The sequence below is a fragment of the Heloderma suspectum genome, chromosome 1, assembly GCF_057233095.1.
Source record: "Heloderma suspectum isolate Gila_16-S chromosome 1, 16-S_ref, whole genome shotgun sequence".
In the NCBI taxonomy this organism is placed as follows: domain Eukaryota; kingdom Metazoa; phylum Chordata; class Lepidosauria; order Squamata; family Helodermatidae; genus Heloderma; species Heloderma suspectum.
The window spans coordinates 390,382,482-390,397,948 of NC_139458.1; the positions used below are offsets into that span (position 1 = coordinate 390,382,482).

At 40.6% G+C, this 15,467-nt stretch overlaps 1 protein-coding gene across 9 annotated transcripts in view; it reads left to right on the forward strand.

Moving 5' to 3' along the window:
• Positions 1-15,161, forward strand: part of LCLAT1 (lysocardiolipin acyltransferase 1) — a 154,747-nt gene extending 139,586 nt beyond the window's left edge. For 5 of the 9 annotated variants that reach the window (XM_084828627.1, XM_084828623.1, XM_084828619.1 and 2 more), the window contains one exon: positions 10,365-15,157. In XM_084828627.1, coding sequence (XP_084684753.1) covers positions 10,365-10,864 — 500 coding nt within the window. In that variant the 3' untranslated portion in view covers positions 10,865-15,157. Of the gene's footprint in view, positions 1-10,364 lie in introns of all 9 variants that reach the window. The other 4 variants (XR_014786907.1, XR_014786908.1, XM_084828626.1 and 1 more) reach the window with 2 other exon arrangements.
• The last annotated feature ends 306 nt before the right edge of the window (positions 15,162-15,467 follow it).

Here is a 15,467-nt window from a genome sequence, read left to right on the forward strand (position 1 = left end):
AATGGGCTCAAGTTACAGGAAGCCAGATTCCGGCTGAACATCAGGAAAAACTTCCTGACTGTTAGAGCAATATGACAATAGAACCAATTACCTAGGGAGGTAGTGGGCTCTCCCATACTGGAGGTGTTCAAGACGAGGCTGGACAGCCATCTGTCGGGGATACTCCGACTTGGATTCCTGCATTGAGCAGGAGGTTGCACTTAATGGCCTTGTAGGCTCCTTCCAACCCTACTATTCTATGATTCTATGATTCTGTGATTCTATGAACTGTCTGTAAAGATGGACCCATATAGAGCACATTACAGTAGTCTAGGGAATGAATACCCAAACAACTATAAAGAAATGTAATATTAGTTGTAAAGTGGTTTACACTAACCATTGCTGTAGTAAAGAGAGGTCCTTGAAATTTTAAATCTTTGTGAATGATATTGCCTTTCAGGATATGCTATCCTTGTTGCTGCTTAATATTATAAATATAAAAGAAAATGACATTTGAGTCTTTTCTTTCAGCATTTGTTCAGTGCAGCGGTGGTGGTGGTGGTAACCCTTTCCTCCATTCCAGCTGGTAGATCGGGATCTACTGGTAGCTCTCTGGGTGATTTGCATTAGATCAGCAAGGGTTTCTTGTGCCCAGTAACAGTAGCAAGTAAAATTGAAATTGAAATTGGAATATTACTTTGTTGGCTTTGGCCAGGTCCTTGCGCAGCTCTGCTGGCCAGTTTTGAGGTTTTCTACTATAATTTGTGATCTGATCTCTGTAACCCAGATGTAGAGTTGCACTTAACATAAGACAAGCCATGCTGGATCAGACCAAGGGTCGATCTAGTCCAGCATTCTGTTCACACAGTGGCCAACCAGCTGTCGACCAGGAACCCACAAGCAGGACACGAGCACAACAGCACCATCCCGCCCATGTTCCCCAGCAACTGGTGTACATAGCCTCTGGTACTGGAGGTAGCACATCAAGACTAGTAGCCATTGATAGCCTTTTCCTCCAGGAATTTCTCTAACCCCCTTTTAAAGCCATCCAAATTGGTGGCCATTACCACATCCTGTGGTAGCGAATTCCATAGTTTAACTATGCGTTGTGTGAAGAAGTATTTCCTTTTATCTGTCCTGAATCTCCCACCAATCAGCTTCTTAAATACACAGGTACCCCAATGGGGTGCTCATTGGGGGCAGAAGGGACTGGCTATACCTCCTATACCACCATTTTTCATCTGGGTCTGCTTCCCAAGTCACCATTTTTCATTTGACTTACCCCCAAGTCACTATTTTTGCATCTGGCTCTACCATCCCAGCCACCAGTTTGCTCCTGGCGGTTGTTGGTGGACCTTCCTTTCTAGGAAACAATGCTGTAAAGGATCTGCCAGATACCCAACACCACATTCTAATAGCTAATTAAATCCTAAAATATTCAAACTTCAAGACAGAAATTGAAAATAGTATGGGATTATATATAGTAGAGAAACACATGGCTGAACTGTTCATTCATAATGCAGATAGGATATGAAGCTTCAGTTTAAAAGGTGATAATGCCCACATGGCTTACATTAAAGAACCTTGAGTTCAGTGGGGCTTATTTCCATTTAAGTGAATATAAGATTAAAGCCTAAGAATGGCAGAAGTATTGCAGAAAATTATAGTAAAAGGTCCCATATGTTTACTGATGCATTGAGCTGCAAAGGGAACTCTAAAGTACATGTAACCGAACCACTTCAGATATGTTTGCTTTTGAATTCAGAGCTTGGGTGGCAAAAGAGCCTATATATAATTGGGCTGCAATTGAATTTTCCCCTGATTAAGAGTTGGATATAGCGCAAATCATGTTGGGCATTTTAGTATAATTTTCTACAGTAAGCCTGCCTTTTCACTTAATTATTGGCCTTTGATTTTCTGCTCCATGTTGCTTGAGTGCAACTGTCTTGTTGGGCTAACTTCTTAGTATCAGGAAATTATAATAAATTACATTATCTGGTTTTCTCATTAGTTTAGGCAAAGGGGAATAGTCAACTTTGTGATCCATTTTAAAGGCCTCAGCTGTACTGGATTAAACCTCAATAAGCAGGTAGCAATGTAATTATGACCAATGCAAGTCTTAAAACTCTGCTTCCCAAAGTCTGTGTAGGCAAACCTACATTTCAAATGGTATAATTTAGAATTCTTCATCCAGTGATTTTTTTTAATTATATAATCCACTGAGGAGGAATCATTACCTTAGATATTATGCAGAAAATTTAACTAATAAAGTTAAATTTGCGTAAATTCAAGTAAGACACAGTTAATAAATGGGAAATTAAAGGGATCTAATACAATACCTGAGATAAAAAGTGACTTCCCATTTGCTCTTGAAAATGTATTTAACTGAAGAGTATGATTTATTGGGGAAACTGTTACTTTGGTCACAGCCTTAGTGATTCTTGGAGTTGCCTCTTTCTGGCCTGAAACATAATGCCTAAAAGCAATTAACTTTGCATTGTAATTACTGAAAGACGTCACGTCTGTAGATCCTGAAATATGAGCAACTTTAAACGGAACCCAAATAGTTCTAAAGAAATATTAATAGAAATGAGCCAGACAATAATGCTTTCTGGATATTTTTTCTGCTTAGTAACTTCTAAGTAGCTGGAGCCATTGGACATTTTAATGCTTCATCTTTATTGGGAATCGTTATGCATGAGCTCGCATTAGTCTGTCAGCAGTAGAATATTGATGCTTTTGTTTTCTGAAGTGCTCTGTTAACTGTAATTAGACAAGCACTGCTATCCCTAGATAAAATGAGAGTTGTTCTTAGTGCATTAACAGCACAATCCTATACACGTCTACTCAGAGTAGCAAGTCCCATTGAGTTCAGTGGGGCTTACTCCTAGGTAAGTTGGTATAGGAACTGGAGTGCAGCTTAAAAGTGTCTGGACAATTTTAGCCACCAAAATTGAAATGGGGTCCTGAATAAGAATTGAACAACCTGTTCCTCAATCACATAGCGTGACAATGGATGACCTGCCCCATAATAGCTTATTGTAATGCAATTGCAGGGGTGACAGCAATCACATAGAATCACATGACGTTCATATGTCATATAATCATATGTTACCATTTTCCCCACAGCAGATCAGAAGTGTAGGGTAGCAAGGATATAACATTTGCTTTACTGCATGGCTGGATGCTACAGATAAATACACAGTTTAGGCGGCAAAGTTCTGTTATTCTTAGGGAGCGATTTCTAAGTGTTTTCTTACTGACACACACACACACACACGCACTATTAGTTTTATCAAGATAGTGGCAATCAAATAAGGCAGTCAAGGCTCCAATTCTGTGCATTCGTACCTACAGGCAACCTCCTGTGAACACAGTGAGACTTCTGAGTAAGTATGTATGGGATAGTGCTAGAAGGAGTTAGTTTCTACGGTGACAGTCACATCCCCCCCCCCCCGGTCTTCCTCCATGGGCAATTGATAATGTTATTTTCCTCTGAACTTCTTAGCTTAGTTTACTAGCTACCTGGCTGTAGAATTCCAGATGTTTATAGTCACTGACTCGACCTTGGGGGAGCTGGGGGTGGTGACGGCCGACAGGAAGCTCTGGCGTGGGCTGGTCCATGAAATCACAAAGAGTCATAAGCAGCTAACCGAATAAACAACAACAACATAGTCACTGAGGAGCAATAAATAGAGATTTTAGTTGGAAACCTACAATATTTATTTGTTTACTACATTTCTATACCACCCAATAGCCAAAGCTCTCTGGGTGGTTCCCAACAATATAACCACACTTGTTCCACTTTGTCGGACAAGAATTCACATCTCAGGGATTTACATCAGGCTTTAAAAAACTATATTTAAACCACACTTGTTCCACTTCTATACTTGTTCCACAGCTTGTTCCACAAAATTTAACTTGTTCCACACTTGTTTTGCTCCACAAAATTTATTCCAGAATTTTGTTCCACAGAATTTAAACCACACATGTTCCACTTGTCCACACTTGTTCCAAAATTTAAACGACACTTGTTTCACTTCGTTGGTCAGGAATTTGCATCCCAAGGATTTACATCAGGCTTTAAAAAACAAATAATCCCCACAATAACCACCCACTGAAGTGAAAAATTAACTTGTCTAGACTGGTCCAAGGGGCCAGAAAATAACACCTCTTGCTGTCACCTACTACTAGAACTGTTCTAGTTAATCAGTAGTGATATCTAACGGGCCTTGGGTAGTAGGCCTGACCTTGATTATAGCAGAAGCAACAGATTACCAACTACCACAAACCAGGGCTAAGCGCTGCAACAACTCAGATGCCTACTCTACCCCCATACATTTTCAGGTAACACTGTTATAGGACCTAATAACCTGTGGAGCTCATTCATCTGTTCATCCTTCAACATGTTATATGTCGTCAATCTGTCAACAATGCCTTTTTGATATTTAAAACAAACAAGTCAGTCTTGCAGACAATAGAAAAACTAGCACAAGACTGAGGGGAGATATGATAGTGCTCTTCAAGTACTTGAAAGGTTGTCACAGAGAGGAAGGCCAGGATCTCTTCTTGATCATCCCAAAGTGCAGGATGCAGAATAATGAGCTCAAGTTACAGGAAGCCAGATTCTGGCTGAACATCAGGACAAACTTCCTGACTGTTAGAGCAATACGACAATAGAACCAACTACCTAGGGAGGTGGTGAGCTCTCCCACACTGGAGGCATTCAAGACGAGGCTGGACAGCCATCTGTCGGGGATGCTGTGACTTGGATTCCTGCATTGAGCAGGGGGTTGGACTCGATGGCCTTGTAGGCCCCTTCCAACCCTAGTATTCTATGATTCTATGAAATCAGACATAAAAAGACAACATTCAGTGGAAGAAACTGGCTTAGGCAAAGGCTACACTGGAAAAACGTATAGAAGGTAAGCCTAAGTCAATGCCCATCAGGAGAAGCTACGCCGTAAGTTAAGAGCTTTGATGAGAGGGTGTGGAAGAACCAAGCCTAGATTCTTATAAATCAAAAGGACTTCTCTTACCGAACATTCTAATGTATCTGATTTACTTCATCTATTGCATTTTTAAAAAATAAAACAGAACTTGGCAATGATAGTTTAGCCCTTCTCATATTAATAGTGGTAATGGAAAGACTTGGTGGAGAACATTTAGAATCTAGGAGTGATGTACTGTAATTCCAACTGTTTAGTGCTGCAACAGGAAAGGGCATGCTCCTTTCAACAATGATTAAATAAATGAGCTGAAGCTTGCCATCTCTGAATAGCAAAACTACCAGAATTTTTTAAAAAATCCTCCTAAGCTGACATTTTGTGTTTTGAAATATGCATGACCCAGATAATGGCTATTTTTAGAAGCCTGTAATCCTCTTCAATATTAGAAAATAAGTGTTTTTCTATGTTTATACCACAAGGTAGGGGAAACGTAGGAAGCTTTTAACAACAGGAAGATCAAGTAAACAAATACTTGTGAAAATCAAATATATCGGTACAGAAGATTATGGCTTTGTAGTAGATTGACTTTTGCAGTGAAATGCTAGGTGTGTTTACTCAGAAATGTTCAGTGGGGTTTACGCTGAGGAAAATTTGCAAAGCAATGCTGCCTAAAAGAATTATATTGAGGACAAGCTAGTGGGATCTTTTTAGCTGGGTACTTGTTTTATTCCTCGTGATATGTTTTAAAGCTGCATTTTAAAAATGCCCTTCTCTGTGCTGATATTGATATTCTGCTTTTAAAATGTTGTTGATACTGCTGCATTTAATAGTTTTTTTGCAGGGAGGATGATTTAAAAGTGATACCATTGCTTGTATTATGTTTGTTTTTATTATGTATTTCATCCTTAGAGTTTCAGCTATAGGGAGACCCATAAATAAATACATCTCAATTCTGCAACTGTTTTGGGGTAATGGTGGTGAGGGTTGCCTTCTATTTTCTTAGCAAGTAGTTCCAGCTTAACAGGGGTCCATGTGACTGCATGCTGTAGATTTACAGATAATTCTTACCTCTCTTAAAGCCCAAAGAGACAAATCTTAGGATGTTTCAGAGAGGCTTTGAAAACTGTTTTCATTATCACTCAGGTCATTGTAACGGTGGAGGCGGGTGGCTCAAGTGTCAGTGGGGTGGTGAATCCACTCCGGGTTTCAGTCAGAACCATTCAAAACTCTAAAGGAGCTGTCACCTTGGATATCTCCTTCAGAGTTTTGACTGGTTCTGACTGAAACCCAGAGCAGATTTACCTCCCCGCTGACATCGGAGCTACCAGCCTCCATTGCATTGTAATGACTGCTGATGCTGCTTCAACTCATTCATAATGACTTAGCTCACAAGTGAAGGCTTGTTCTGTTTTAAAACTCCATGCAGGCTACTGCAGGAGAGGGCATATTCCCACATGTTTTGCATGCTATTCTTGTTGGATGAAGGAGCAGTAATTCCAGGTAAAGCATATGTGCTCACAGGTGACACCAAAACCACACTTTCAAAAATACACTGCCAGTCATGCATGTGTGCACACAGGATCATAAGGGAATCTCACTGGTGACTTTAGATGGCTGAAAACATTCTTGCATTGATATCCATGTCTAAAGACTAGGGGGTGTATCCAGTTGTGTCCCCTCCGCTGTCAGAAGGCAGTTTGATCCAGCAGAGGCTTCTGTGGGTGGAAAGGGGGAAGGAGGTGATTTTTCTTGACTCCTAGTTTTCTCTGCAGCTCCCAAAACTCTGCTCTGGAGGTTTAGAGGACCCTTTGGAATAGCACAGGAGGTGGTGCAGGGTGCTGCAGAAGAGGGGATGTATGAAAATCCCTCCCCACTACTTTCCCTGGATCAGAGAGCCTTCTATCAGTGGAGGGACACAATTGGATAGAACTCCAGTTTACTTTCTTAGATGTACTGTCTGGAAGCATTTCAAAAGCTGCTTGCTATACCTAAAGAGTACATTGGAGCCCTATGGCCAACTGGTGGCTATATATATATATATATATTATGGAGTATATATGGAATATATATTATATTCCATAATATATATATTATGGAAATATATATATATATATATATATATATATATATGGAGGCAGGGGCATAGAAGGAGCAAAGTGCATTTCGGAGCGTGGGGAAGGGCAGAGAGAGATTTCCCAACCTGTTAAATTTCTGAAAAAGAGTAGTATAATTTCACTTTAAGGGTGCATGGAGATGAGGCTTTTATTGTGTAATCACCCAATCCAGGACCAGCCCTACCATTAGGCAGAGTGAGGCAGTCACCTCAGGCGGCACATGCAAGGTACTAGAGGAGGGAGCAGTGGGCCATGCAGCCTGTCCCGCGCCCCCTAAGCTAGCCTGCTGCCGTCAGGTGTGGTGGAAGATGCTGTCCCATTGCCAGTGTTGAAGAATGATTCAGCTGCCAGTCCATTTAGCTGCTGTATGTAGAACGGGAGGGGTTGCCATCTTGTCCTTTGCCTCAGGCAGCAAAACGTATTGACTGGGCCCTGACCCAACTTCATTCACAACATTTTACAGGGGGTCCAGATGAGTTCATCTTCTCTTTGTAAGCCTCCTGTGTTTTCCCACGGCCTTTTCCTGTGTTTTTTCTTTACATAAAAAATCTGTTAAGGAGGGAAAATAGAGTAACTGCATAGTGTCTTTGATTGGAAGTGTTAAGAGCCATCCTTCTGAAAGCACCCTCATCCAAAACATAATTTCCCTGAAATAAGTTCAGTTGATTTTTGATGAAGTTTATTTTTAAATAACCATGCTTTGGAACGATGTCTTATTTTAATTTCCAGATTACGATTGTTGTAATCTGTATGTGAAAACTGCCTTTTCTTCGAATAACCATGGGGAACCAGCAATTTGGACCATTTGCAACCCCTGCCTTCCAAGTCACTTTTGGCCACATAAAACTCAATCTTTATGAGCCAATTAGGACTCATGCACAGGCTGAAACAGATCTAGTATTGACCCCGCAAACATAGTTCTTGAGATGTTCATCAGTTACTGCTATTACTGGCAGACGCTGGATTAGACACAAGTGCCATGGTCCATGCTCTAGAGCAAGGATAGGCACCCTCCAGATATTTTGGACTACAATTCCCATCATCCCTGACTATTGACCATGATGGTTGGAGCTGATGGAAGTTGTGGTCCAAAATATCTAGAGGGCACCAGGTTGCCTACCCTTGTTCTAGAGGATTTATAATCCACATTAGAACAGCAAGTCAGAGAACGACAGAAATTATATCGGAGATGTCCAGTGGAAAGTCAGGTGGCAGGAGGGGTATGGATAAACTTACTATAAAATAAGATAAAGGGCTTAATGGTAAGACTGCACCACCAAGTAAATAGTTAGAAGTGGAGTATAAGAAAAAGTACACCCACACAATGTTACAAAGCATATGGTCACTATCAGTATTTCAACAGCATTATGATGACATGGTCAAGGGAATGCCAGTGCAAGTATTTGAGAAAAATAGCGAAGTAAAAATTAGTCTGCAGAACGTTGGAAACAATGACAGAGGTGGGGGAAAGCTTTACATCCCACAATGCAACATCTTACTCATTTCTAGGATTGGTGCAATAACAACAACAAAAAGCCTTCTGAAATAGCTAGATCTCAAATGTCACATGCCCAAGCAACTTGTGTGTTAAATCTCTTGACGCAACCTGCACCTGGCCAGCTTAGTGTAAATGTTATGTTCTGTTAATTCAGTGCCTACAATGGATTAGGTAAGATGACTTCATGAAATCTCAGAAGAATGTAATCTCATTGGTTATTGGACAAGAAAGTAGTGTATCATGTTAACACTGGTGTTTGTGCATAAAATAATACTATGGGCTGCTTCTCATGTTACAACAAAACAGCAATACATGGATGACTTGAGCATCGTCTTCCTATGTTCTCAAGTAGAGTTGCCAACTGACCATCAAAACCCAGTCTTTTTAAATTAATTGTTTGTTTATATTGGCTTTTGTGCTAAATTGCCAGAGATTTAAGGCTGCCACCTCCACCCCCACTCTACCAGCCTTTAGTCCCTCAAGCTGTAGACAAGATTTGCACTGGGCTCCATCTCTTCCTGGACCAATCAAAAACATAGAGTGAAGGAAAGTGCAGAAACAAACAGCCAAAGTGATCAGAAGGTTGTAGCACCTTCCTTATGGATAAAGTTTTAGGAATTTAGGGGGGAAACAAGTGTGTGTGGAGGGGGAGACACACCTGATAGAGGTTTATAAAATTATACATGGTGTAGAGAGACGTTTTTCTCCCTTTCACACAATACTAGTAAATGAAGTACTTCTTCACATAATGCATAATTAATTTATGGAATTATCACAATATTGTGAAATAACAATTGGCATAAAAATTTCCAGCAAAGACAAGTGTACTCATAATAGCTCTATGGAACTACCAGATTCAGAGTAAGGCATGCTTCTGAATACCATTTGCTAGGGAACAATTGTGAGAGATGCCTTGTCCTAGTGCCTTGGTTGTTGTCTTCATGCCCTAATTGTGGGCTTTCTGGAAGCATCTGATTGGTCACTGTGGGAAATGGGACATTTGATGTTGGTCTGATCTAACAGGTCTCCTCTTATGAACTTGTAAGTCCTGGGATCAAATCTCAACCTAGCTTCAAACTAACTAAGGGCACAATCCTATGGAGATCATTGTCAGCCTCCAAACTCAGAGACTGATGACTATCCAATGCAGCGTGATCCTCACCTCCATGCTCCAGCCATCCTGCTTTTTTGGTTAGACAGGTGATTTTGCCTGTCTAGCCGGGAAGCTTTTTTGGAGGGGAGGGGGAGACACGGCGCATTAGAAGTTATGTAATGTCCCTCCCCTCGTCCCCAGAACTACCCCCCTTTCCCCATCTCCATGATCCATTTCCAAGAGCAGAGACGTAGCTGGCACAGAGAGAACTGTACCGGCTAGGAGGGGGAGGGGAGCACAGTTTCTGGGAACCAAGGTCAGAGCCCTGGCTCCAACCTTCAGTTCCCAGAAACCAAAAAATCCTGTGGTCCTCTAGACAGTGTCTAGTGGCCATAGGATTGCTCTCTCCGTGACCATAGGCAAACCATTATTCTCTCACTCTCAGCTCCCCATCTGGTATTTGGGATAATAATGTCCATTTAATGCGCAAAACATTGGCTGTTGTATTAAGGATGAAAAACAAATAGCAAACATCTTTAAAAGTCTGTGGCATATTTCTATGGACTCAGTAAATAGAAGAATGACATTTTCGAATGTGTCTCATGAATTTTTATATGATGGTTGTTTGTTATTTGCAGTATCTAATCAGTACTAAATCCCATGAATTAACATTCCATTGACAGACATTGGCTACAGTCATAGGTTTATCTGTGTGTTTTTTTTTCCTCTAGGTAATAACCTTGATGCTATCCATGACATAACAGTGGCATATCCTCAAAACATTCCTCAAACCGAGAAGCATCTTCTGTATGGGAACTTCCCAAAGGAAATTCATTTTCACGTCCACAGATATCCAGTGCAGGCTCTGCCTGCCTCTCGGGAAGAGCTGCAACTGTGGTGTCAGAAGCGATGGGAAGAAAAGGAAGAAAGGCTCCGTTTGTTCTATGAAGGCAAAAAATACTTTGATGCAACAGGGAGAAGCAAAATTCCACCCTGTAAATCAGAGCTCAGGGTCATGGCTGTCAAGTGTACTTCACTATTGTACTGGACATTTTTTACACTGGCTATGTTTGTGCTGCTATACTTGTACAGCTTTGTACGGTGGTATTTTGTGACTGTGGTTGTCATTTTTGTTGTGCAACAAAAACTGTTTGGTGGGCTTGAATTGATGGAACTTGCATGTCATCGATTTTTTAGTAAAAAGAGATTACAGAACTCAAGAAGATATTAAATTTATCAGATGTATTTTGTGAGGATGTGGTTAAATTTGTGGATGCTTTTCAAATGTCCCACAGCATTTTCAAAGTGGGAGGACACTTTGCATGAGAATCATTAGTCTTTCTTAATGCTGTCATTGGCACTGTGCAGTTATATTGTGAAAGGAAAATGTAGGTCATATGAATTTTTAATTTTTGAATGTAACATCAATGTTTCTCTTGCTCACAACTAGCATCTGTTATGTTGCTGCAAAACAATTTGCTGATCAATCAAGATTTATAGCCATTGAACCTTTCGAATGTGTAGCTCTAAATAGCTGGGCAAATTGTGGAGCTCAAAGTAGTGATCTGTGATTTGTACACAGCCTTGCCAGAAATAAGGTGTGAGCTTTGAAAGTCCCAGCTCATTTAATTATTAATATTTGCCTCTTTCTAATACTTTTCCTGCCTATCTCCTGCAGAGAGATAAGAGATGATACAATTGCTATCATTAGCATCAGCAAATTTTCTGGCCTACAGAATGCGGAAAAAAAACCCGGACCTTAATTTGGATCCATGTTATTGTACTCCATTCTAACATGCCTCCTCTGTCCCCATTGAACTCTTACCGTTTGTACACTGCAGTCCTGCTTTGAAAAAAAATTCACTGAAAACCAGTAGGACATATCTTTAAGTAAATATGATGGCAGAGGTTTTTAATTTATCTGTATGGCTGAGTTAGTCACTGTTGTCTTCACAAATATTGTCCACTTCAGCATCGCACCTCATTCAGGCTGGCCATATCTAACTCCTATGGATGGTTTGTCATATGTTCAGATAGTAGGCAGCTTCAGAACTAGATTGGCCTGCAACATAAACTCTTAGCAAACTATTCATAAGATAAGGAAATATAGCCAGCGCAAAGTTGATAAAAACAAAAATGAGGCAAAAAGTGGTTCAAATCCAACCTGAATAAAAAAGAAACTTGACTCGGGGGGGGGGGATCAATTATTTGCCCCCATGAAATTAAAAGTAGAAATAATGTTAAAATTTTGCCTCCATTGGGATTGTAGCATTTGTAAGGTTTTTTTTTTTAAAAAAAAGAGGACGTTTTCAAATCCAAAATCACATACATTGACATGCTGACTTCATATTAAGATTCACTTGATAGATCAACCCTTAATAAATCAACCCTCACATCTTCCCCATGCACCAAATATAAAGAGATGGTACATTGCAAAGCTAATGAGCGAAAGCATACAAATGCCAGAACATTTCACCTTCTGTCTGAAAAATGTGGTGAGCTTTCCCCACAAAGTGTTAGAACCATGACCTGAATGGACCTCCATGATACTATGAAGAATGCCACCCAAAATGCCTGGGGGGCAATTATTCTGCCACAAAGAAACCTCTCTCTTCACTCTCAAGACCCTTCTCAAAATAGGCCCAGGCTTTGGCAAACTCCTGTGGTTCCCTACTCTGCTTATACTCCGTTTGTGCTCTGAGTTTACATATATTCTTTGTCATTTCTTAGCTTAGTCATTTGTCATCTTATATGGCTAAGCACTTTTTTTTCAAGCACTTCTTCTTGGAGTCAGAGTGGGCTCTCGCACTGGCTGCATTTGTCACCAAATCCTTACAGCTGACAAAACAAGCCAAGACATTTTTCTTCCCTGCACTGAATATAAGTAATACCAGAGCCATAAGCACGTGAAGTACTTGGTGTTGATCATACTAAACATCATGTCTAGTTCCACATCTTTGTTCAACCTCTGATGCTTCTGCAGTGCATTTTTATAGGTTCATTTTATACATAAATTGTATTAAAAGACACTGGGTTACGAAAGGTCTCCAGAGTAGCCTTAGTTTTCCAGTTTTACTGAAATGTTAGACTGTTTTAGCCATGAACAAACAACTTATTCTACAGCAACAATAAAGAATTTAAAATGCACAGAGGTGTTATTTTATTGGATTCTCTGGCATAGTATCGACAGTGAAAGTTGTCCATGATCATTAGATCAACATATTGCTTCAAACCAGCAGCCTTTTACTGAGAGATTGATTTGCTGTTAAGGCTTCCAGCCTATTATAGTTGAATAATAAAAGTGATGCAAAAGGGAGACATGATCTCACTCAGACTTACTTAAACCAGACATTTTCAAATAGAACAGGATACTTAAACGTAGCTAGAATCATTCCCAAGTCCACTCAACAAAAGACTTCAAGGATTAGTAGATTGCTGAGTGTATTCAATAACGATCAAGAGCATCATCAGGCCTGGCATCGTCACATGGCACCCGTGGGCAACTGCCAGGGCCCATCATGGCAAACTTAGGAAGCTGGCTTATGCCAAGTCAGAACATGGGTCCATCTAGCCCAGTACTGTTGAGACTGACTGGCAGCAGCTCTCCAGGGTTTCATGCAGGATTCTTTCCTAGCACCACATGGAGATGCCAGGATTGAACCTAGTACCTTCTGCATGCAAAGCATGTGCTCTACCACTGAGCTACAGCCCCTCCCATGATGCCTGGCCTCCCATCTCCCACCCTTGAAATAATTTTTTCAGGCAGATAGGTCTAGGAGATAGTTCCATTTTAAAATCCTACAAAGCTTCCAGGGTAGCACTGCTCTGACCAGTTATCATCAGAGCAGAGGTGCTGCTGATCACTGCCACAGCCACCAGATGAGCCTGCCAGAAGGATCCGCTGATGTAGTAGGACTCCCTGAAACATGGCACTGGAACATGGCACCATTCAGGGAAGGTCACATGAGGGAAACTTATGTGATTATTCTTGAGGAGCACCTTATCTATCTGTTTATTATCAGCTATAAAACTACAACTTTGCATTGTGTTTATATAACAGAGCAGCATTTTGAACCTTGCTTTGAAATCTGCCCCTTCCTTTCAAAAACCCTCCCACTCTGAAATGACATCCCCAATAAGATAGCCACATAGTAATGGTATAGGGTGGATCATGGATGCCTGAAAAACAGGACTGCGAATTTCAATATGAACAGACCTGCTCTGCATCTCCCAGATTAACGTGCAGATCAGAACTTGGGTAGCCACCAGGCTTTGACACTTCCTTAGTGTTCTTCTGACACACTTCTTGGCACAAAACCATTTAAATACCTTTCATATGCCTATTTTGAGTGAAAATTTAGGAATTTTGAGAGAAAGGATGTGCAAAAATGCAGTGGATTTTTTAATTGCAGATTAATACAGAAATGGGATGGAAAAGACTGGTGATCACGTGAAAAAGTGAAATGGGCTGGAAATGGACTCATTTGTGTAACTGCTGGGTAAAATTTGGAATGATTACCCAGATCCACATTCAACAGTTACTGTGTTTCCTAATCGCTTCCTCAATGCTCACAGCATGGAATTGACCCTCAGCCTTTTAGGATGCAACCCTACGCATGTTTATACAGAAAAAAAATCCATCTAGGTATGCATAGGATTGTGCCCTTAAACTGGAACAGACTCTTAAGTTTACAGTTAAACGACACAACGTAATCAACAAATACTTCTAGTGCTATTAAATACCAATGTTTGATCATATATATACTCTTGAGCGTAGGCTTTTTCCTTGGGTAAAAATACTGAGGCATTCTGAATAGGCTACATTGTTGGTGTGCAAGTAGCAAAGTTACATGAAAACAGAAAATAGCTCAGTAGAGACAGGATCAACCATGAGGCAAAGGGAGGTGGCCTCAGGCAAGCAGATTTTTGGTGTCATTAAAGGCAGAAAGTTGTTATTAATTTCTTATTGGGTTGGATCCAAGACCCACTGAAATCAATAGGACTCATCTTAGGGTGCAATCCTATACCTGTTTAGACAGAAAAAAGTCCTACAACTCCCAGCACCCCTCAGCCACCATGGGAGCTGTAGGACTTTCTTCTGTCTAAACAGGCATAGGATTGTGCCCTTAGTTTTTGTATCTGTTTTTACTGCCAGGAAGAGGTGTTTCTGGGATTTTCTGCCTCAGGTACCACAAGTTGGCTTTGGGTACTTTTCACCTTCATGGTGGGGTGGGGGTAGGGGCTCCGTTTGCTCCTCCACCCCATGCAGCAAATTGTCTTGGGCTGGCCCTGAGGAAAGATGGGGGAAATTCCCTGGTTTCCCAGAGCTAAAAGCCATTGGACTACACACATCCTATGCTAAGCCTGTATTCAAGTATAATGGAGAAAAAGTGATACTGTAGTTTGTGATTTGATTCAGTCCAGTGTGTAATGATCATGTCATCACATTTCCCTATAATTGTAAAAGCATTTAAATGATTTAAATTAAAATTCAGATTTTTTAAAAAAAATGCATTCAGCTATTTAATTAAATCTAATTGACCCTTTAATATTTTTCCCCTCCGCAGCTGCATTAGAATTTAAGGAAAGGAAGTTTCTTTTAATTATTTGCTCATTTGGATGTTTAGCTTATCCAATCCATGATGCTTTGAGTGGGCTATATTACATTTAAACCACCAGTGCACAACCTTTTTGGCCCTGAGGGCCACATCAGGTGTCTGCTGCTGTGCTAGGGGTCACACTTGTGCGCACATGGGTATGCACATACACACACACACACACTCATTCACACATTTAGACACACACAATCACACTCAGACGCACACACATTTTAT